The sequence below is a fragment of the Fonsecaea nubica genome (assembly GCF_001646965.1).
Source record: "Fonsecaea nubica strain CBS 269.64 chromosome Unknown Scaff64, whole genome shotgun sequence".
Classification (NCBI taxonomy): Eukaryota; Fungi; Ascomycota; class Eurotiomycetes; order Chaetothyriales; family Herpotrichiellaceae; genus Fonsecaea; species Fonsecaea nubica.
In genome coordinates, this window is record NW_019173737.1 from 118,693 (window position 1) to 138,343 (window position 19,651).

The window sequence follows — 19,651 nt, forward strand, 5'->3', positions numbered from 1 at the left end:
CCTTGCCCTCCTCTCCCTCCCCTCACTCCTAACGGAGGAAGGTCAGATTATCCAGCATTCCCAGCCCATCTCATATACCTACAAGGTATAGCGAAACTGCGGATTCTGCATGAAAGAAAACATGTCAGATTAGCTTTTGATCCATATCTTCAACTCGCAGCGGAACCGACGCCTACTTGCACGCATGCATGCAACGCATACAAGCTCGTTGGTCGTACAGGGAAGAAGAAAGGAGAACTTACTTTTTTATCAGTCAAGTCGTCCTCGTAAGCATGGTCGAACGCCTCGAGTGTGCCTGTGGCATCTCGCCTCTTATTGTCCCTAACGCAGAGGAATCGGTAGAACATGGACAAGAACACCACGCCGATCGAGGTGGCGACCACGGTGGCTAGTCCGGGGGCGTAGACGGGCGCGTCCTGCGTTCTGAACGTGAGGGGCGCGACAAAGTTACCTGCCATAGAAACCACCGTCAGCATTCCATTCCGCTCCGACCAGCGAGTACCGTGCGTCTCGCCATCGTTTTTTGCTTATAAGAGACTCTTACCAATGCAATAGGCAACGAAAATGCCCGACGAGGCCAACGAGCGCTTTGTATACCCCGCAGTATTGGCGATTTGGAGGCCTAATTGAATCACGTATCCGGCGGCAAAGCAGGGCAGGATGACCACGCCGAACATCAACCCCCCAATGGCGCTTCTAGGAAGAGCCCAGAGCAGGGCGGCGGCGAGGATGGTGATCAGTTCAGATATCGCGACGAGATATGTCCGGATGTTGGGATACTTGTAGGCGAGGTAGGGGATGATTAATTCGGCGGTACCACTTGATATACACAGGTCAGCGTTTGGTTATTTTCATCATCATGGTCACCGCTGGCAGAGCACAACTTACGTGAAAAAACCAACAGGAACAACCAACAGCAGAGAGTTGAGCGTGTTGAACCCGAATCCGGAGATGATCAGAGGCGTGAACGTCGACACGGGTGCATTGGCAAACATAGCCAACAGGGTCATCATGAACATGACCCAAAATTTAAGGTCAAACATCAATTCGATCATTTGTTCTTTTTTAAAGTGCGTGTTGCGGACGCCTGAATTGTTCGACTGCAGTCGACTCACCGCGATGAAATGCTCGCGCTCGGTGAATCCTTTCGCACGGATGGGATCAGGGGGCAGGTAGAAGTAGACGATCACGGACCACAGGATGGTGATGGAGCCGGCAAAGAGGTACATGTAGCGCCAGGGGGACAGAGATCCTTTGACGTGCCCGAATCCGTAGTTGATCAAAGGCGAGAAAATGGATACGTAGCCACACGCACAGTACCATACACTATCGCCCCAGAGTCAGCCTGCGTTCGATGGAGCGCTGAGATTTAGAAGGGTGAAAAGAACACAAAAGAGAGACTGAGAAATACACTCACCCCATGCGCAGAGCTTGCTCGTTCTTCTTGTAGAACTGGCCCACAACCAGCATGAACATCGGACTGACTCCTGCCTCGATAAACCCGAGGAAGAACCTCTGCGCGAAGAGTCCCTGCCAATTGTGACATGCCGGCGTGCAGATCAGACAGATGCCCCAGGCCAAGATGATACTCGCGGCTACTTTCTCGATGGGGAAGCGCTGAGCCATGACAATAGCCGGGTAGGCGCCGGCGATAAAGCCCAAGTAGAAGATGGACGAGGCAAAGGAGAAACGATTGGCGACGGTGAGCTCGAGATCGGTGCGAAGGCCAAACAACGCTGCCTGCGAGATCATGGCCTTGTCGTAATATTGCAGACCATAGCAGATGACGAGGATAGGGAGGAGGCGGCGGTCGATCTTCCTCCTGACCTGTTCCTCTTCTTTGTCGGTCCATGTTTGCGGACCGCTGTAGCTGGCCAGCACCGTCATGGCCTCGTCATTGTGGCGGCTGTCGACGGCGATGGTGGCCTTTAGGTCCGTGTTGCCCGCGGCCTCCTCCAGATGGATGGAGTTCTCTTTGGTTTGGTATGCCATGGTGGTATCCTGAGCTCGACGGGGTCTTGCGACGATGGGCGAGGGATGCTCAAGAAACTCGGCAGGTTGCAAGAAGCATGCGCATTATGATCACCACTTGACGGATAGGACCAGCAGCTATAAATACTGAACTTGGATGCGGTGGAGGCGGTAGGCAAGTAGTCTGACTATTCTCATCAAAAGTCTGGAGACGCGGGGGATGGTACCGGTAGTCCATGCATCCCCAGTCCATGGCGGATGAGAGAGCGGCAGTCGGTAGTCGGTAGAGACGATGCAGGGGAGAGGAATTCTCCAATGGAGTGGCGTGTCCGCACGTACAGAGGGTACTCGGTACTGGATTGGGGATGCGCGGTCTGGAGTGTGGAGGAGGCGGAGCGGAGAGTGTGCGAGATGTTGCTGGACCGACAGGGGGGGTGGAATGAGTGGTACCTCGTAGACCTTGGTCTAGTGGGATTCTGGTACTCGGTAAATGGGGGAGAGAGAGACAGGGAGGGTTGTGTGTCTGACAGCTATTCTCTCTGCGAAATGTGTGCCAAGACGCTAGTGGTCTACCCCTCCACGTTGAGTCAAGGACCAGGACCTGATATTATCTGGCTCGCTGGCTCCCTGCGCCAATCCCCATACAGAAGACGGATCACCCAAATGATGCGAAGAAATCCCCTCCCACTACCGACCTTGACCACTGCCGAATACCGAGACCTCACTCCAACCCGTGCTCTCTGTGTTCTCAGAATATGTCGGTCGCCTTAACCACGACTGGGGCAAATGGATCCTCCTTCTCCAAATGATGTGTTCTCCCAAACTACGAGGTAAGCACTCCCGGCATAAGATTCAGCTGGTCAACCGGGATTCTTAATAACACGGACATCGCTTCATCTTCCTTCTCCCCTGCCATGTAGACTCGGATACGAAAGGTGTCGGGACAACGCGGAAAGAACCTAAGCATTCTCAACAGCACTCGTCCCAGTGGCTGAACACAAACCACTCGACCTACATCCGGACACTGTGTGCTATCTGAACTGCCTTGTTTCGAGCACTCCCAGAACCACCTCGTACCATGCCAGCCGCAATCTTGCCTCGGGAGAGAGGGATGATGGTCATCTGGGGAGAGGTCCAAGACAAGTCCATCGACGAAGAAGATCTCAACGAATGGTGGACCTATGAGCACCTCCCGGAGCGTCTCGCCATCCCGGGCTTTCGACGAGCTCGTCGCTACTACTCGGTTGAGGATGCCAAATCGCAGTACCTGGTCTGCTACGAGGTCACCTCGGTGGACGTCTTCACCTCGCCCGCGTACATGGACGCGCTGAACAACCCCACGCCCGGCACCCAGCGAAACATGCCCTTGATGGCGTCCATGAACCGTCTGGTGTGTCGCGTCGGCCAGTCTTGTTCGCGGCCCGAGTTTGGCCAGTCCTCTACATCAGGATCGGGCGCCACGGTAGTGCTCATCACCTTCCAGCCTCCCGCGTCGCAGGGACAGAGGGATGAGCTGGGTGGTTGGATCGCAGAAACCGTCTGGCCGAGCCTGTCGAGCCAGCACCAGAGTCTCCTGGCCATTCACCTCCTCCAATACGACCGGTATGCTTCACAGTCAGGAAGCTCGACCAAGTCATACGAGAAAGCCAGCTTTCAATCTGCAGAAACGCCGGAGAGATGGGTCATCCTGGTCGAGTTGGCCGAAACCATGGCGGCCCCGTTTGCCAAACACCGGGTGATAACTCAGAGCATTGTCCAGCAGCTGAAGATATTCGCGGGAGAGATTGAGTCTCGGGCATTTGGACTCATCTGTGCGTTGGGCCAACAGTGAATACCTAGTGTGCGAAGACAGTCCACTTACAACATAGACATTAGACATCACTCAGCGTCTGTTCCATTCAGCATATTCTCCGCAATAATGCTGCCTTGTGTACCCTATTCAAAGGCGCCAAAAATACCTGACATTGTATATAAATTGTTGCCGGGAAATCCGCCTTCGGTTTAGGCGGCCCAGATGTGGGCGCTGCTTTTGCTCCGGATAAGAGGTTCTCGTCTTTATGGAGCAACAAGCTGAAAGTTGCTGCTAGCACGCCGCGGATCCCTTATGTACCTCAGGCCGGCGTACAGAGCGTCTCCACCCCCTTGGTATATCCGATCACGAAGATACCGCGCGAGGTCATCGTCAGAGTGTCTGCGTTGCTGCCGGCAGCTCCTGAATCCCGACAGGTATGGATGGCATCCGTTGCCAGAGCCCACAGTAAACGACATGGCCGAGGCTTAGGACGGGTCAAAGACGGCAGAAGGAATGTGACGAAGACAACAAAAGTGAAAACAGCAAGCGACCCTTTCATCCCCCAAGGACTTTTTTTTTCTTCCAGAGCGACTTAGGTTTTTGGAGGAAGTGCCAGCCATGGACACCAAGGCTTCTGCATCGCACGCTTCCATTGACAGGATCGGTGAGGTGTGTTAGTAGCAAGAGGGCGACTATGAGAATTATGCCAGCCTTATCGCAATGGCTGCCGCAGACAGTCGCCCGAGAGCTAGCCAAGGGGGGTAATAGAGATGCCATGTCTGTGTATATAAGCTACACATAATGATGTATTTCTCCAAAAAAATCCGACTGTGCTGGACAACGTTTGGGAAGTTGACATCCCTGACACTGCTGCCTCTGACAATGAAACCCTCGCCCTCAAAGTCACGGACGCCACCCCCAGCTGAGTCAATCGATTCAAAAGAAAGAGGTAGTCTAGGCGTCATCCATGGATTCTACTCGAGCCCGGTCTCATTTGGCTCATCCTCAGCCTGTTCAGACCGTCCTCCCTTGCCTTACTCATACTTCCGGGGGAAGTTTCCTGCGATCAATCGAGTGTGCATAGAACCGCGAGCTCCGTTCAGTCAACCAAGTGCCGATGGGCTGGCTTGCTCGATCAGCCCGTGTGAGCCATCTCCGAATCTCCCACGCCACATCCCAATTCATGAAAATCATTGAGAGGATAAGGATGGGAGCGGAAAGAGTGGCCCAAATCCAGAGACTAAGGTCGCTGTCCGCAGAAAATTGCGAGAAGTTCATTCCGAAGAATGAACAAGTGAAAGACAATGGCACAAAGACAAATGCAAGTTTGGTGAGCTTGGTGATTCGTTCAGCCTGCACAATTGCCTTCTGGGCTTCTTTGATGCTTGCCTTGTTCATCATGATACCCATGCCACGATCACATTCGTTCGCGAGATCCTTGGCTTTCTCGAGTAGATAATCAAAATCATGTAATATCGTGTCTAGCTTTGACTTGGAACCGCTGGAAAGACAGGGTTTCAAGGAATCATGTTGGGCCATGCTGGCTTGAGTCTCGATAAAGCTTTTGTTTTCGAGTAGTCGTTGCATATGACGACGTAATACTCGCTTGTGGTATAGGAGGTTTGACACTGTGGGTTCGTTCTGAGCCTGTGACCGAGCCGGACTTAGCTCTATGCTAATTTTCGCCTCTATCATGTTGAGAAGTTGAACCTCGGAGTTGGCGCAGAGACGAAGGATATCAATCAACGCGAATACAGGACGATTGGATACGGTATCGGCTTCCAAACGGCGGTCATACTCGAGGTGCAACAACGAGGCTGTCTGGACAATCCGAGAATGATTGGTATCACCTTCTTCAGATTTTGCCGTTTTGTTGATGTATGACTTCCCGTCCAAGGCCACACCATCACGTTGCTGAATGGTAGGATGGAGGCTTATTTCAAGGGGGTCGACGCCGAATAGCTGTGGGCTCCATGGTTCGCCAGGACCTAGAGTCAGGGCTTGACCTACATCGAGCCATACCACTGCTGATGTATAGCGTTAGCATGTGGCAAACCCGAGGAGACTCTGCACAATGTTCTCACCAAGCCATTTGTCATCCGCGAACGTTATGTGCACCGAAATGTCCTGCTCGAGACTAAAGTGATCGTGGTCATGGATGGAAAATTCTCGCACGATCGAGTCCCCGGACCTGCTCTCGCCTTCACGGCCGCGGGCGAGTCTTTCCGCATACTCAGCCCAAGAGTCTTCAGCACGATGTCTGACCATGTCCAAATCGGCCTGGTCGAGCCCGCGGCCGGTTCTGTGATGCTGCATAACATAGCCGATCGTGTTGAGCCGGAATCGCGTCATCTGGCTGGCCCCGGAGGGCATTGTAGGTAACAAGAAGTAGTCGGGTCGTCTGATGGCATGTCTGAAATCAAGATGTCTCTGGAAGAACTCCGGCTCCAGGCTAAATTTAGCACCTATGACAGCCAGCCACTCGGGAGCGACGTTGCCGCGTATAAAGAGCAATCGCCCTTTGATATCAGTCTGTGCGTCCAGGTTGAGGTTTGTGAGCTGTGTCGATAGATTGAAGTGATGAGTCGAATCATTGTCGCCAAAGCAGTATAGGGTAACATAGCTCGTGTCAACCATGGGTTCATTGGCAGACACGTTCTCCTGAGAGCTCGCAGCGTTGTGCCTCTCATATGGCCCCAGCAAATACGCTGCGAGGTTGGCGAAGTTGGTTCCAGGATAGACAGTTTCTGCCGCAGAGCGCTTAGAATGGGACTCGACAAGACGTGCATAATCTTCTGGTGAGACTGTCAAAGGTTAGCCTCGGGCTTCAACAAGCGGACAGGTACAGCTGACTCGTTTTCTTCGATTGCAGCTCTGGTCTTGTGCGAGTTATTGACGGTAAGGCTGGCGGTGCCAGTGTAGCCATGGCATTTGTAGTCACGACAAGCGATTTACACAATGTGCTTTTTTCCTTCTTTTTTTCCTTTTTTTTTTTAAGAAAAGAAAATGTAGCAGTCAACGATTGTGCGCAGTTCAACGTTGTGTAACTCACGTTCAGGGTTCTTTTGGAGGGTCTAAAGGACAGAGAAAACAAGGCTAGCCTGTCGCACAAGGCAACTTGGTCAGTGTGCTGCGGCTCGTTTTGAGCGACCAGTTCGCCTTGCTCAGCCTGAGGGCGACCCAGTACGGCTTCTGGCGCGGGAGGAGTACGCGAGACGTATGCTCGAGTTATGATGCAGTATCTTGAATGGATGGGCGTTCCCTTAAGGGGCGTCCTTCCGTCACGGTTGTACCCACATCTTCCGCAACAATGTAGCTTATTTCCTTGTCGTTCTGTCCCAACTTGTAGCTGGCTTTCGCTCGTTCGCCGCATGTTGTAGTGATGGTGGACGGTCGGCGATATATGGGGCGCATATCGCCCCGAACTTGTATCCAACTCCTCAGTAACCTTTCAGGCACTACGTATTGCCAGGAGCCGCATGTAGAACTCACTTCGAGCCTAGGCGTAAGCCTTCTGCACTTAATATCACGCCTTTTTTTTACTAGGGTACAGTTCCTTCTTTACCGCACCGGTAGCATACCCTATCGCCTGTATTCTTCTTGCGCGTACCTTTCGTACGCGACTTGTTAGCTCCTCGCACCGGAGTAGCACTCTTCGTCTTTTGCTCTTCTACCTTTTGCCCTACCTCGGCGAGCCGCTGCTCAAACCCCTGAACCGGCGCGCGCGTACGCGACTTAGGTAGCTCATGTAGGGCTACGAAGCGTAGCTCCGGCTGTAGATAATTCACAAGGACCTAGGCCTTCTGTTCCTCGACCTCGACCGCTAAGAATAGTCCCTGCACCGAGAGAGTCCCTTGTTGTAGCCGTCTTAGCTTGAGAGATGAGTCTGCCATGTGGTTTGCGGTGTCCTGGACCATAGCCCGTAGGGCTCTCTCAAAATGTGACCACACCAGAGGCCACGCAGGGAGATGACTCTACTACCGTAGAGCTTCGTCGCGTCGATAGGACGCGGCGATTGCGACTCGCCTACTCTCGTCGTACTCCTCCACGGCGCCGAAGTATACTTCATACCCTAAAAGGAAGTCGCGAAGTTCCCACAGCGATGCGCCGCGATACGCCGGCGGTGGGAAAGCACGCTTATGTGTCACTTTTAGATCCTGGGACGCGGGGCTTTACCTATACCTCCGAATATACCGCTGCTCGTAGGTGAATTTCCTGCTGGCTCTCACTAGATCTCTTCATTCTCCTGGACATGTTTCTTTTCGAGGAGCGTCGCACGCAACCGAGTGTGACGCTCCGCAGTCGTCTTGACTCCCTCCTCTTCAATGGTTGTGCGTCCCGCTGTGATTGGCGTGGGTCGTCGTCAGGATGGTTCACGAGCAAAGGCGCGTGAAAGCAGCCCACCCTCGAGTCTGCGGCAGAGGGTTTTACGGTCGATGTCGTACGCGGTTCGAATAGAAGAATATTCGTGATCTTGACAGGCCCGTCTAGTTTTGCTGGAGTCTTTCTTCTTGATTTGAGGCCATCTTTGAAATGATGAGCCTGATGGTTGGACAATTGTAAAACAGGTGGAGTGGTGGTATCGAGATTGACGCGTGACGTGCGTGGGTCTTAATTATTACACCAGTAATTATTAGATTCTCGATCCGGCTGCCTTGCCTTTCAAAGTCAAATTCCACTTTGGAACATGAATATTTGTAAAACAGCTTCATTACAACGCACAAGCCGTCTGTCAGTCATGGTGATACCGGTCGGACAGTTTCCGGCCTGGCGCTCTGAGCGTCGAGGCCTGCGGTTGCACCTAACAGCATCACCCCTCGCCAGCAAACACATCGTTCCTGCCAAATGCGCACCGAACTTTACCGAAATTTGGGAAATGGGGTAAGCTCTACTACTAATGCCAAATGAACAACCTGCTCCGTTGCTACCACCCCTCGTTTCGAGACATTCAATCTTCGGCTCAACATCTGCCTACCATGACGCGCTCTGTGCAGGCTGCGCGTAGAACAAATAACCTTCACCGGGTCGGCCACTTGTTGTTGTTTGAGCTTCAAGACCTCAAATATGTTGCAAGTCATCGATTGAAGGTGAGCCGAGGGTCTTTGATATCTGTGCTGGCGGATGTTGCTAATCTCTATGGTGAAAAGTGTCCCGACAGTATAGGGTGGCCAACCAAGGCCTTATTGACAATCTTGCCGCGACAATTTCCCGAGTTTCCCTCGAAGGACGGCCAACAGTCGTACGTCGACTACGTCTTGCAAAATGATGACGTCTTGCAGCCCGAGTTCTTGGCCAATATCCTTCTGCTAGATGGGCCTGGCGACCCAAGAGGAAACGCCCATAGTGAACACGATCTCGTCAGGTCTTACGGCAGCAAAATTCTCTCACTGGAGCGGTGGTCACATCAAATGACCCTCCCGGTTCCAGGACCGTACCTTATTGAAGATGGTTCGTTGTGGCAAGTGTCCAGGCTATATGACGATATTCAGGGCGCCTTTATGGTTGCGGTAGAGCCACCTGAGGCAAAGAAGTATTGTTAGCCATGACTACTCCCATCGTACTCTTTGCTGACTAAAGAGCAGGGTTGACGACACCGTGTATATCCCGTTGAGGATCTCTGGTGCGCAGTATCAGACTTTGAGCATCGCGACACCCTCGCGTGCAGCAAGGCACTCTAAAGGACCTTTAGATGGGATGCGCATTGCAGTCAAGGACATGTTCGACATGAATGGATTGACAACGACACTATGCAACAGAGCGTTTTACGACATCAATACACCCTCGACTTCTACAGCAGTATGCGTGAAGAGACTCGTTGACGCTGGTGCACAAGTACTAGGAACGACCAAGATCAGCTCAATGATATCAAGAGAAGAGCCGACCGAGGCCATTGATTACCATGCTCCGTTCAACCCAAGAGCTGACGGCTACCAATCTCCGGCTGGGAGCAGCAGTGGAAGTGCTGCTGCGATTGCTGCTTACGACTGGCTCGATCTTACCATAGCAGAAGATACTTCGGGAAGTGGAAGACGTCCCGCCGCAGCCAATGGATGTTTTCAATATCGTCCAACACATGACCTTGTGGACCTTGGAGGAATGTGGCCGACTTTTCTGCAATTTGATACTCCAGTCATCTTGTCTCGAGACCCAACCAAGTTTGCTTCAGTGGCTTCGCTGTGGTGCCATCTCGAATCAACGACAGGCGCTGGAGTTACAACCAGGCCCGCTTGCATCCTGTATCCGCAAGACTACTTGCCGAAGGATAACGAACAGCATTTGGAACATCTTGAGTCCTTTGTTAATGACCTCAGGACTTCGATCAATGGCACGCTGGACCGAGTCTCGATAAGGCAGAAATGGCTAGATTCACCCCCAGAAGGTTGCGAGGGCCAGGATCTCGAAGCCTATCTCAGCAATGTTATTGTCCAGACCTTCTATCACGAGTTCTATCACAGCCAGGCTTCATTTCGCGACCGGTATGTGAAGAAGTGCGGCAAGGAACCCTACGTCAATTCTTTCGTGAAATGGCGATGGAACCTGGGCAGAGGAGTCACGAAAGAGCAACACCAAGAGGGTCTGCGTCGGTTGGAGGTCTACAAGTCATGGTTTCTCAACGAAGTCATGGGAGGTCCGGAAAAGAACTCAATTTTGGTGATGCCCATCTCGGAAGGGGTACCAAACTACCGGGATCATCCCCCTAACCCACCCACCGTACAAAGCGGATTCGATCCCCTTTTCCTGTCTCCTATATTGGGATGCCCAGATCTTGTCATTCCAATAGCACAAATCCCGTTTGAATCCCGCATCACCGAACGTCAAGAACAACTTCCCGTTTGCGTGAACCTGCTGGGAGTACCCGGAAAAGATCTTGATCTGATTAATGCAGCAACAGCTGTACTCGACGCTTCCGGCCGGCCGTGTGCAGTTCGGGTTGGCTCAGAGATGTTCTAACCTTGGTCCCCTGTTCCTTGACCCGGCCTTCCTCATCTCGAACGCTCTACTCTCACATTGAAATATCACTTGGACCAGAATGTGACAAGTTCATCGAAATCTTCTTCTGTCAAGTCCCGACCCGGTTTGTTGGCACCTCCGGAGAGTTCCCTCCATGATTTGGCTGCATATTTGAAAAGCGCTGAAGCATCGTCTACCGCACCGGCGCGATGAAGGATTTTGGCCTTGAGGAAGGAGGAGCGCGCCAATTCAGGTCTATAGGTAGCTTGGTGCGTGCCCCAGATCCCCAAAGCTTGGTCGATAACCTCACGAGCTTGCTCGAGATGTGTTCTGGGCTAGAGTCAGCTTCAAACAGGTCGAACTTGGTGGTAGTTGTCGCAAAAGCACCCACTTCGATAAGGCTCGATCTTCATCACGGTTGAGGTTGCTGTGGCGGAGCAAATGCTGTGCAATTCGATGGCAAATGTCGGCGAAGCGATGATGTCGAACGCCCACGGTAGCCTGAGCTTGCTTGAAAGCATTTTGATGGCATTCCCAGCTCTGCTGAAATTCTCCGAGGCTCCATCTCACGTTGCCCAGACCATACCACAAGCGCCCACAACTGTTGAAATATTAACATTACATCACGCGATAAAGGGTTCACGCAGGGAGGTAGATTAGCTCACCGGAAATTCTCTTTATCCAGAAACCCGAAAAGCTCTTCCCGGTCTCGAATTGCATCCTCGAATATCTTGATTGCACGGGTGAAGTCACCTTTCAGCCAAGCAGCCAAACCTCGGTTTGTGTGTGACACGGTGTTCATGTCCTTTCGGAAGTCCGGGAGCGAGCTGTACACGTCAATCGCGCTTTCAAAGCACTTCTCGGCTCCGTCAAAGTCGCGAGACATCATTCTTGCTATTCCATTTTCGTTGTAGGCAATGGCTAGGCGTACATCTCTGATCGCGGTCTTCTCGGCAATTTGAGTTCTCATATCCAGGAGAGCCCTTGTGTGTTTCATGCACAATTCCGGATCGTTGGTCTCGCTAGCTATGGCACCCATTGTGTAATGGATGTCCGCGAGTAGGTTTCGACTCTGCTGGCTTTGTTCGCAAGTCTGGCAAATTTTCCATGATTCGTCAAGCATGTCGCGAATAGCATAAGAGTTTCCTTTTGCGTGTTGATACCTAGTAGTCCAGTGGTAAGTCAAAACTCCGAAAAATAGGGTCGGAAAACGCCCCAACGCATCATCAATATTTGACTCACCATCCAGCTTCATACAACAGCTTCGCGTATTGAAACTTCGATAGATTCTTGCCTTCAAGCAACTGCTCCTTGTACCCGGCTCGAAGATAGCTGACGTGCTGGTAGATTTCTTTGCATCGTGGCCACCTCTCGACGTCGTGGATCTTGTGCATGGCAGCAGAAGGCCACGCTTCGCACAAGACAGCCACCGTGTCTGCAAAAATTACGTCCAATTTGCGTCTCGAGTTCACTCTGACGGCGTCCTGAAGGACCCTGTGAATCCTCACGCCAGTATCGTCATTAACCGTCTTTAATAAGGAGCTGTTCATCAAGGCAGCACGGGCCGTGAAGAACCCCTTTAGACGCCTCGGAAAAGATGCATCCGTGATTACTTGAGCACAGCGGTCTTTCATCAAGTAGTCTTGTATGCAATCTGGGTCCAGAAAGATCATCGCCTCGAGTAAACTCCGCGAGGACGGCGTCAGCGCGTCAATAGCCCAGATGGACGCGATTGAGCCTCTGGCTCTCGCCGGTCTTTGCTCCAGCTCAAGCTCTAGGACGTTCAACGACTTCAGCGACCCCGTTGGGGAGTCCATCGGATTCCTCGTGTCGTCGTCATAGACTTCTAGGAAATCTTTGAGAAGCATATACTGGCGGCGAATGACGCCAGCCATCTGAGCAATAGCCAGTGGAAGTCCGCCAAGTCGTTGTGATACCATCAACGAGAGATGGTCGTCGTCGTTTGCGCCGGTCAATCTCTGGAGAAGCTGGGCACCTGTGTGATCGTCCAGTGGTTCCACGTCCAGGACTGTAGTATCACGAGAAAACGATGTTTTCGCCAGTGGATGTCGGCTGGTGATCAACCACGATCCAGACCCGAATATGTGTGTGTATTCACTGATGACGTCCGGGTTGTCTGCATTGTCCAATACAATCAACCAAGAGGCCTCCGTCTAGCCGACAGTATCGTGTGTTTGATCTAAGAGCTTCGTGGGTTTTGACAGCCAACCTTTTGCTGTCTCCCTGTTGACCACGAGATCCCGAGGTTCTTTATCATCTTCAAGCCCCAGATTGACGGCGATATCGGCAAAATCACGCTCTAGCTTGTCCACGGTGTCAGCATGGATCCAGAAAACAGCATCAAATCGTTCTTGACGGGAATGTGCAAACTCTAAAGCGAGTTCTGTCTTTCCAAGACCGGCCATACCGCAGAGAGTAACATGTCTTGATGCTTGAGATTCGGAAGATACCAGACGGTCTTGAGAAGGAAGCAATACGCTGTCAAGCAATTCCAATTCTCGAACCCTGCCCGTGAACTCTGTATTCCGCGGGTAGCCACCCAGGGATCTGCATGGCAATACCGCCTGCCTTCTTGACGGAGCAAAAGCCTCCACCATGGGAATCACCTCCAGATCAAGTGTCGTGGATCCATATTGGCCCTCTCCAGTGTTTCCAGCCTCTGCGCTTCCTTCGTTCCGGCTGAGGACGTACTCGGCGGCCTCATTCGAGCCGCCACTGTCGGATCTGTGGTCAGATGGAGCTCGTGATCGATATGATCGCATCCGATCCTCTACATTGCTGATAGAGTATCTCAAAACAGTTCGCATCCAGTTGATAATATGCACGTTGGGCTCACCGTATTCATTCTTCAGACTGCATAGATCGAGATGTGACAGAGGTAAGCCGAAGCATTGCTCTCGCAGTGTGCCGATCCTCGCCAATTCCAAGTCAACAAGAATCAGTTTCTTGCTTGTGAAAGTCCGGGGGATAATAGTCTTCCTCTCTTCATACACCGACAAAATGTCTAAATTGGTATTGACATCTTGAAACCGAGCTCCTAAGTTAGTCAACAGGGATGTGTCATTTTTCTTCTGGAGTAGCGCCTGCTTGTTCGACATCCCCGGGTTGGCCGCTCTCAAAATCCATAAACATTGCTCCCAGAGAGTGTCGTCTCCTGGTGAACTATGCGGCGTGCCAAGGAACACCATGCCAACTATGACATTGAGCAGGAGATCATATCTCGGATACTGGAAGTTTGCAATAGATATTGCCTGTTTGAGGATGAATCCTCCAAGACCGTGGCACATAAGAAGCAACGGGCGCTTTTGTGCATCGGTGGCACTCCGAAGCTGAGAGAGTTCGCGGAGAAGATTGGCGCCTTGATCGAGGAAGAATTGCCAGGAGAAGTGGTCATCAAGTGGAATTTGGTACTGGAACTCGAGAATTCTGAGGCGGGTGTGTTCTCGCTCTAACATCGAGAGCCATGATGGCTGACAGATTCCCCATTCCCGGACAGCCGCGGTGCCAACTCCAGGTATCAGGACCAAATCCACGTTTGGATTTGGATTGGAAAGAGCCTCTGATATTGCCAATCTGCTGCCGACTTGGGTATCAAAAGTCGCCATGAACTCGAGGGGGTCAAATGTGACGGAAGTCGCGGAAAGAGTCTGTGCGACAAGAGAGAGCTCAGCCACATTCTATAACAATAGCGGCACGACTCGGCTCGTTTTCTTCTGCAGCTTGGTGGTGAGAGGTCCGGTGACTTGGTAGGATTTTTGAATGTAGAGGCGTTGTGGTGACACGTAACAACGAGGTCAGGCAGGTGGGCAGGTGGGCAGGTGGGCAGGTGGGCAGGTAGGCAGGTGGGCAGGTAGGCAGGCAGGGATAAAATTACGTCTGGAAGGCATAGTGTGGTGAACGCCCGTGACGCCCAAGTAACACAAGAGTGCCAGTCACTTCGAGGAGGACAATCACTCGTGCTAACTTCGGGATCCAACGTGAATTTTGAAACGAACCGTGCAGCCCTTCCTTCGCCCAATCTCAAGACTGTGGAAATCCGATCTATTGTAGCACTGCGAAATGAATATATATTCTTAAACGCAACATGCAGGCACTGATAGGCCTCAAGTTCTTGCACCAGCTCAGAAGCCCGGCAGCAAGTTCTTGGTCTACCCAAACACGCTGAGGGTTGGGGCTTGCTTGCCACGCATCAAGGGTACAGGCGTCGTCTCAGCAGGGATCGACCCTGGCCCTGCAAGCAGCCACTGTGTAAATCTGAAAAGACGCAGAGGTTTTGAATGGTTGTTATCTAGTGTGTCTGGTGATCACAATACACCAGTTTGGTGATTGAGCTTTTGGTTGGTAGAAATGAGCATGGAGGCGTGTTTCCTGTGTCATGAATCCACGGAACCCCTGTCGTTAAGAGCTAGTTGCAAGAGAACACGTTGACGCAGGGCGCATGACGCCCTGAGGGGTGTGCTTGGGCCGCAAAAGGCAAAGGACATAAAGACAGTGTCCATGTTTTCATCCACCGCCGTACCTTCGTCATACTACCAACAGTGATATCAATCACCGCCAGTCAGGTTTGTTATACAAAGCAGAGAGCCTAAGCACAGTTGCTTGATCGATTCTGAAGGAAACAAACTGTACGTATGGTCAACCGTCTTGGCCTCGAGAATGAACCTTGACTAAAGGAAACAATAGCGCTGCAATGCCTTCCCTAAAAGTCGAAAAGACTCAACCTTGGAAGGCTCACTGGCCCAAGAAGACGAGCCAACCCGTTGCCGAAGAGATTCACACCGATCATGGATTCGCAAAAGGGGAGATTGTGGTCATGGATGGGAACACCACTCGCGGCCCACATGTGGTGAAAGAGAGGAAGGCGGCCGACAAAGCTATGGAAACATAGCTTTGTCGTAGTGGACTGTGAGCAAAAGGGGATATTGTGACAAGCTCGGCAACGATTTTCATAACAGTGACAACAAACTGAAAGCCCTCCAGGGGTTTGGCATGTGTTGCAAGCATACTAGATCAGGCCAAAATCGTTGAATCAATCATAACATCGTATAGCATAGGTGCAGAGTGTTCAAAGTGCAAGAGCAAACTTCCTTCTCGTCGACGTGCTCGAGCTTCTATCCTAGACAGTAAACTGATAAAAGTCATACCATGTGACCGTGGATACCTTCAAAGAGCTTTCCCACTTGCTGAGGATACTCTTTTAGATCTGCATAGAGCACAAATGCGCGGCAGTCAATACTTTCTCGAGCCGGATCCCCAGCTTGGGTGTTAGGGCTGTTGAATCCTGCATGGGGGCATGCTGTCACAGATCAGTTGTTTTCGTCATGGATCGACCATGCGAAGACATACCACTCGGTTGTGACGCATCAGAATCAGCACTCTTGAATATGGTAGCCTCGTTTGGCATCTGGTCGGACAAGTAGTACCATCGATAGCTTGGACTATACATGACTTGCATGTTCTCCGTAACCCATGTTGGAAAGACAACATCCGAAGGGATGGTGTCGTTTTCGAAATCAACAGTTCTAGAATCAACAATTCCCAAAGGCCAGTCTCGTACTGGACCACGCAGAGGCTTCCACACACTAAGCAGGCGTTGTTAGCTATGGCTGAGTTATCCAGGCGCGTCAACGCACTTAATGACCTGCCAACGGGAAGTCAGAATTTCAGGTGCGTGCTTGCCGTAGAGAGTTGTCAACATGCGAACAGCTTCATCGTGTGTGAAGTCTAAGTCCTGTTAGTCACTTCTGAGGCTCTAGAGATCAAGAGTTCGCACCAATGTGACACATAGCTGTGGGTTGATCCCAATCATAATTTCTTCCTTGAGAGACCGGAAAGTGCGCTTCGCGACGGCGAACCTACTTCCTTGATGAGACTCGGTCTGAGGTCTGTCGCGACTAGCATAAATATACCGCGTTGTCCATGACAAAGACATGCTTTGCACCCAATTTCTTCTTCAAGGCCGAGATGAGGTCTTCGTGATAGACAGATTTAATCTTATTGTAGTCATTGAAGTCTTCATAGGTCATTCTGGACTCCAATGGCATGACGCTAAAGCCTTGCACGCCCACCGACGGCGGCTCCTCAAGCTTGCGGATGTCATTCAGGGTAATTTTGTGCTTCTCGCGACGTATGTTTGATTGAGGAACTCCGTCAGCATAATATCGCATGCCGTAAGGCTTTTCCGCCTCATACAGCGTTTCGCGTTTCAGGAAATACATATCAGCTTCCAAATGACTCTCGCCCATGGTGCTAAGGCCGTTGGTTAACTTTTCAGTGCTCTCACAAGTCACTACCCGCAACTTTTCAGGTGTCGTGGTTGCCATGCCGCGGGAACAAACGGCTGTTGGCAAACCTAGGGGGAAGTCCACGGGAGAATGGAGATTGATGAAGTCATTTCAGAGTTCTGGCACTCCTACCTCAGCAGACACTAACTAGCTGCTTCATGGCTAGAGGCTAACCGGTAGAGCACCTGATAGATTGATCACCAATTGTATGACGCACCACAAGCCTATCCTAGACCAGTCACACGTGCAGAACTGACGTGGCTGACGTTGATACGCAGGTGTACGGCGGACGACTGTCAGTCCAGGTTGGTAACGTTCAAATAAAATATTACACCCACGCGAACAAGGCGCCAGTAGGGCAACAGTAGCGCTAACTAGGCTGAGACTTCGGCCTAGCTTACATAACTGGCCGCATCATCGGATAGGTTGCGGGAAGGAACGACACCCAACCTGAAGTTGGCTGAGAACGTCGGCCGACCTACCTTGTAACACAGGCAAGGTGCACAACCTCTTATCTTCAGCTGGTGCTGACTGACTTGTAGATGGCAACAAACTCTCACCTGTCACCCTCAAAGTGGTCATTGTGAATATGACACCCTCTCCAAGTGAAGAGCAAGCTCTTGTCTCCAATTCAGGTCCAAGCTATGGAAGTATCAGCTTCAGCATCAAAGATCAAGGTGGTCACGATGAGACTCTTCGACACCTAGAAGGGGGTGTGAGAGAGGGCAATTCTCTCCCGAACTGGAATGATAGCGAAAATGCCGAAAATCCTCGCAACTGGTCGCGTTTGTGGAAATATAGCATCATTGCGCTGGTGAGCTTTATTGAGCTTTTCACGTTGGTTGATACACAGTCTTCTGCAAGGCACTTCAGATTAATATTTGTGCAGGCACTTGACGTCCATGTTGTATGCTCCGGGTATACCTGCTATGCAAAGAGATTTCAACAGCCACAACAACACACTTGCAACCTTCACCATGACAATTTACGTGCTAGGCTTCGCCGTTGGTCCCCTACTGTTCGCTCCACTTTCGGAGGTCTACGGTCGTGTTGTGATCTACCGATCCTGCCTGGCCTTGTTCATGTGTTTCACCGTGGCCTGTGCGCTATCTTCAAGCATTGGCATGCTAGTGGCCTTCCGCTTCATCGCAGGATGTTTCGGTGCCGCCCCTGTCGCCATAGGCGGTGCGATGGTGTACGATCTATTCGAAGTCAAGGAGAGGGGCCTAGCCATGGCCATCTACCACTCAGGTCCTATATTCGGAAATCTTCTTGGACCGCCCTTGGGTGGATTCATCATTCAGCACCAAAGTTGGCGGTGGGTTTTTTGGATCATCACAATATTTGTAAAGTGTTTTACGTCCTTTGCAGACCCATTTTGTCGCTAATGTTCTTCAGGCTGGCTTCGCTTTGCTATCTTCCTTTTTCATTCTAAGGGAGACTCATGCACCGACCATTTTATGCCGACGAAAAGCCGATGGCGGACCGCGTGACGTTACTCCAAATCATACAAATCCAGACCTTGTTGATGGTATATCTCAGGAGATCCCGAGACCAGAGATGAGGCAGGCTATTCGCTCGCCGACCACCTCACGCTTTAGGGGTTCGGATGCCCATGTCCCAGATGCCGTGAAACCAGGCCCTGCTACTCTTCCGGTGATCAAGACACCTTTGAAATCGGATATTGAAAACCCAAGTCTTACAAAGCCAGAATCTGCTGACAAGGCTACTCGGGCTGTTAAGAGACCATTGACACCAGATATCGACGCTCCAAATCCCAGAGCGCCAGACCCAGGTTTCGAGGTTTCTCGGGCGATCAAGAGACCGTTGAAACTTCTGTTTTTCTCTCCAGTCATCGTGGCTTGTTCACTTATCATCTCTATTGTGGCAGGAACAATGAACTTGATCTTCGCCTCCCTGGGGCGTATATTTCAGGACGAGTACGGATTTTCTACGAGCGCCTCCGGTCTCATGTATCTAGGAGTCACGACAGGATTTCTGTTTGCGGCGTTCGTTTTCGGCAGGACGAGTGATCGTATCTCTCAGTTCTTGATGAAGCGGAATGACGGAAAACGGCAAGCTGAATATCGACTGCCTGCTATGATGATTGGATTGCCGCTGGTGGTCGTCGGTTTATTCTAGTATGGCTGGAGTGCACGGTACCATGCATTCTGGCTTGCTCCCATGCTAGGTCTATACTTCTTTGGTATGGGTGTCACGACCATTCAGGTGAGCGGTCTCAGAGCCAGCGCAAACATTCTTCCAGTGTGCTAACACAGTATAGCTCTCGTTGCAGACGTATCTGGTCGACTCTTTCACCGAGTTCTCAGCCTCCGCTCTTGCAGCAACAACCATGACAAGGTGTGTTGGAGGATCTCTCCTTCCGCTACTTGGCCCGGTCCTTTACCAAAGACTAGGTCTCGGTTGGGGGAACAGTGTGCTAGCATTCTGCAACCTCGCACTTTGTGTAGTGCCATGCATTCTGTTCACGCGGGGGAAAATATGGCGAGAGAAGTATATGCCTAGAGATATGTAGAGCAGTTCTGTAAGCACAGGACCTTTGAAGGGTTTGGTTCATACATGTCGGACAGTGTGACCACAGACAATTATGCCCTAGTAGGATACACTTGTT

At 51.4% G+C, this 19,651-nt stretch overlaps 6 protein-coding genes across 6 annotated transcripts; 3 read left to right on the top strand and 3 right to left on the bottom strand.

Annotated features, from left to right (window-relative positions):
* Nucleotides 1-172: 172 nt before the first annotated feature.
* AYO20_08320 (hypothetical protein) lies at nucleotides 173-1,992 on the bottom strand (the record flags this gene model as incomplete). Its single annotated transcript, XM_022646599.1, has 5 exons — nucleotides 173-175; nucleotides 243-451; nucleotides 545-819; nucleotides 889-1,326; nucleotides 1,418-1,992. 5 exons carry the CDS (start codon nucleotides 1,990-1,992, stop codon nucleotides 173-175), a joined length of 1,500 nt encoding a protein of 499 aa, XP_022497457.1.
* A 1,057-nt stretch (nucleotides 1,993-3,049) lies between these two features.
* Nucleotides 3,050-3,802, top strand: AYO20_08321 (hypothetical protein; the record flags this gene model as incomplete). The annotated part of the gene is made up of 1 exon (XM_022646600.1): nucleotides 3,050-3,802. One exon carries the CDS (start codon nucleotides 3,050-3,052, stop codon nucleotides 3,800-3,802), a length of 753 nt encoding a protein of 250 aa, XP_022497458.1.
* Nucleotides 3,803-4,801: 999 nt separating this feature from the next.
* On the bottom strand, nucleotides 4,802-6,689 carry AYO20_08322 (hypothetical protein; the record flags this gene model as incomplete). Its single annotated transcript, XM_022646601.1, has 3 exons — nucleotides 4,802-5,787; nucleotides 5,848-6,567; nucleotides 6,617-6,689. The coding sequence occupies 3 exons, from the start codon at nucleotides 6,687-6,689 to the stop codon at nucleotides 4,802-4,804; spliced, it is 1,779 nt and encodes a 592-aa protein (XP_022497459.1).
* A 2,050-nt stretch (nucleotides 6,690-8,739) lies between these two features.
* On the top strand, nucleotides 8,740-10,714 carry AYO20_08323 (hypothetical protein; the record flags this gene model as incomplete). The annotated part of the gene is made up of 2 exons (XM_022646602.1): nucleotides 8,740-9,293; nucleotides 9,346-10,714. 2 exons carry the CDS (start codon nucleotides 8,740-8,742, stop codon nucleotides 10,712-10,714), a joined length of 1,923 nt encoding a protein of 640 aa, XP_022497460.1.
* A 65-nt stretch (nucleotides 10,715-10,779) lies between these two features.
* AYO20_08324 (hypothetical protein) lies at nucleotides 10,780-16,980 on the bottom strand (the record flags this gene model as incomplete). The annotated part of the gene is made up of 10 exons (XM_022646603.1): nucleotides 10,780-11,044; nucleotides 11,106-11,315; nucleotides 11,380-11,877; nucleotides 11,957-12,851; nucleotides 12,945-14,382; nucleotides 15,880-16,031; nucleotides 16,082-16,317; nucleotides 16,369-16,459; nucleotides 16,509-16,590; nucleotides 16,645-16,980. 10 exons carry the CDS (start codon nucleotides 16,978-16,980, stop codon nucleotides 10,780-10,782), a joined length of 4,203 nt encoding a protein of 1,400 aa, XP_022497461.1.
* A 628-nt stretch (nucleotides 16,981-17,608) lies between these two features.
* On the top strand, nucleotides 17,609-19,161 carry AYO20_08325 (hypothetical protein; the record flags this gene model as incomplete). The annotated part of the gene is made up of 3 exons (XM_022646604.1): nucleotides 17,609-17,856; nucleotides 17,909-18,365; nucleotides 18,418-19,161. 3 exons carry the CDS (start codon nucleotides 17,609-17,611, stop codon nucleotides 19,159-19,161), a joined length of 1,449 nt encoding a protein of 482 aa, XP_022497462.1.
* Between the last annotated feature and the right edge of the window lie 490 nt (nucleotides 19,162-19,651).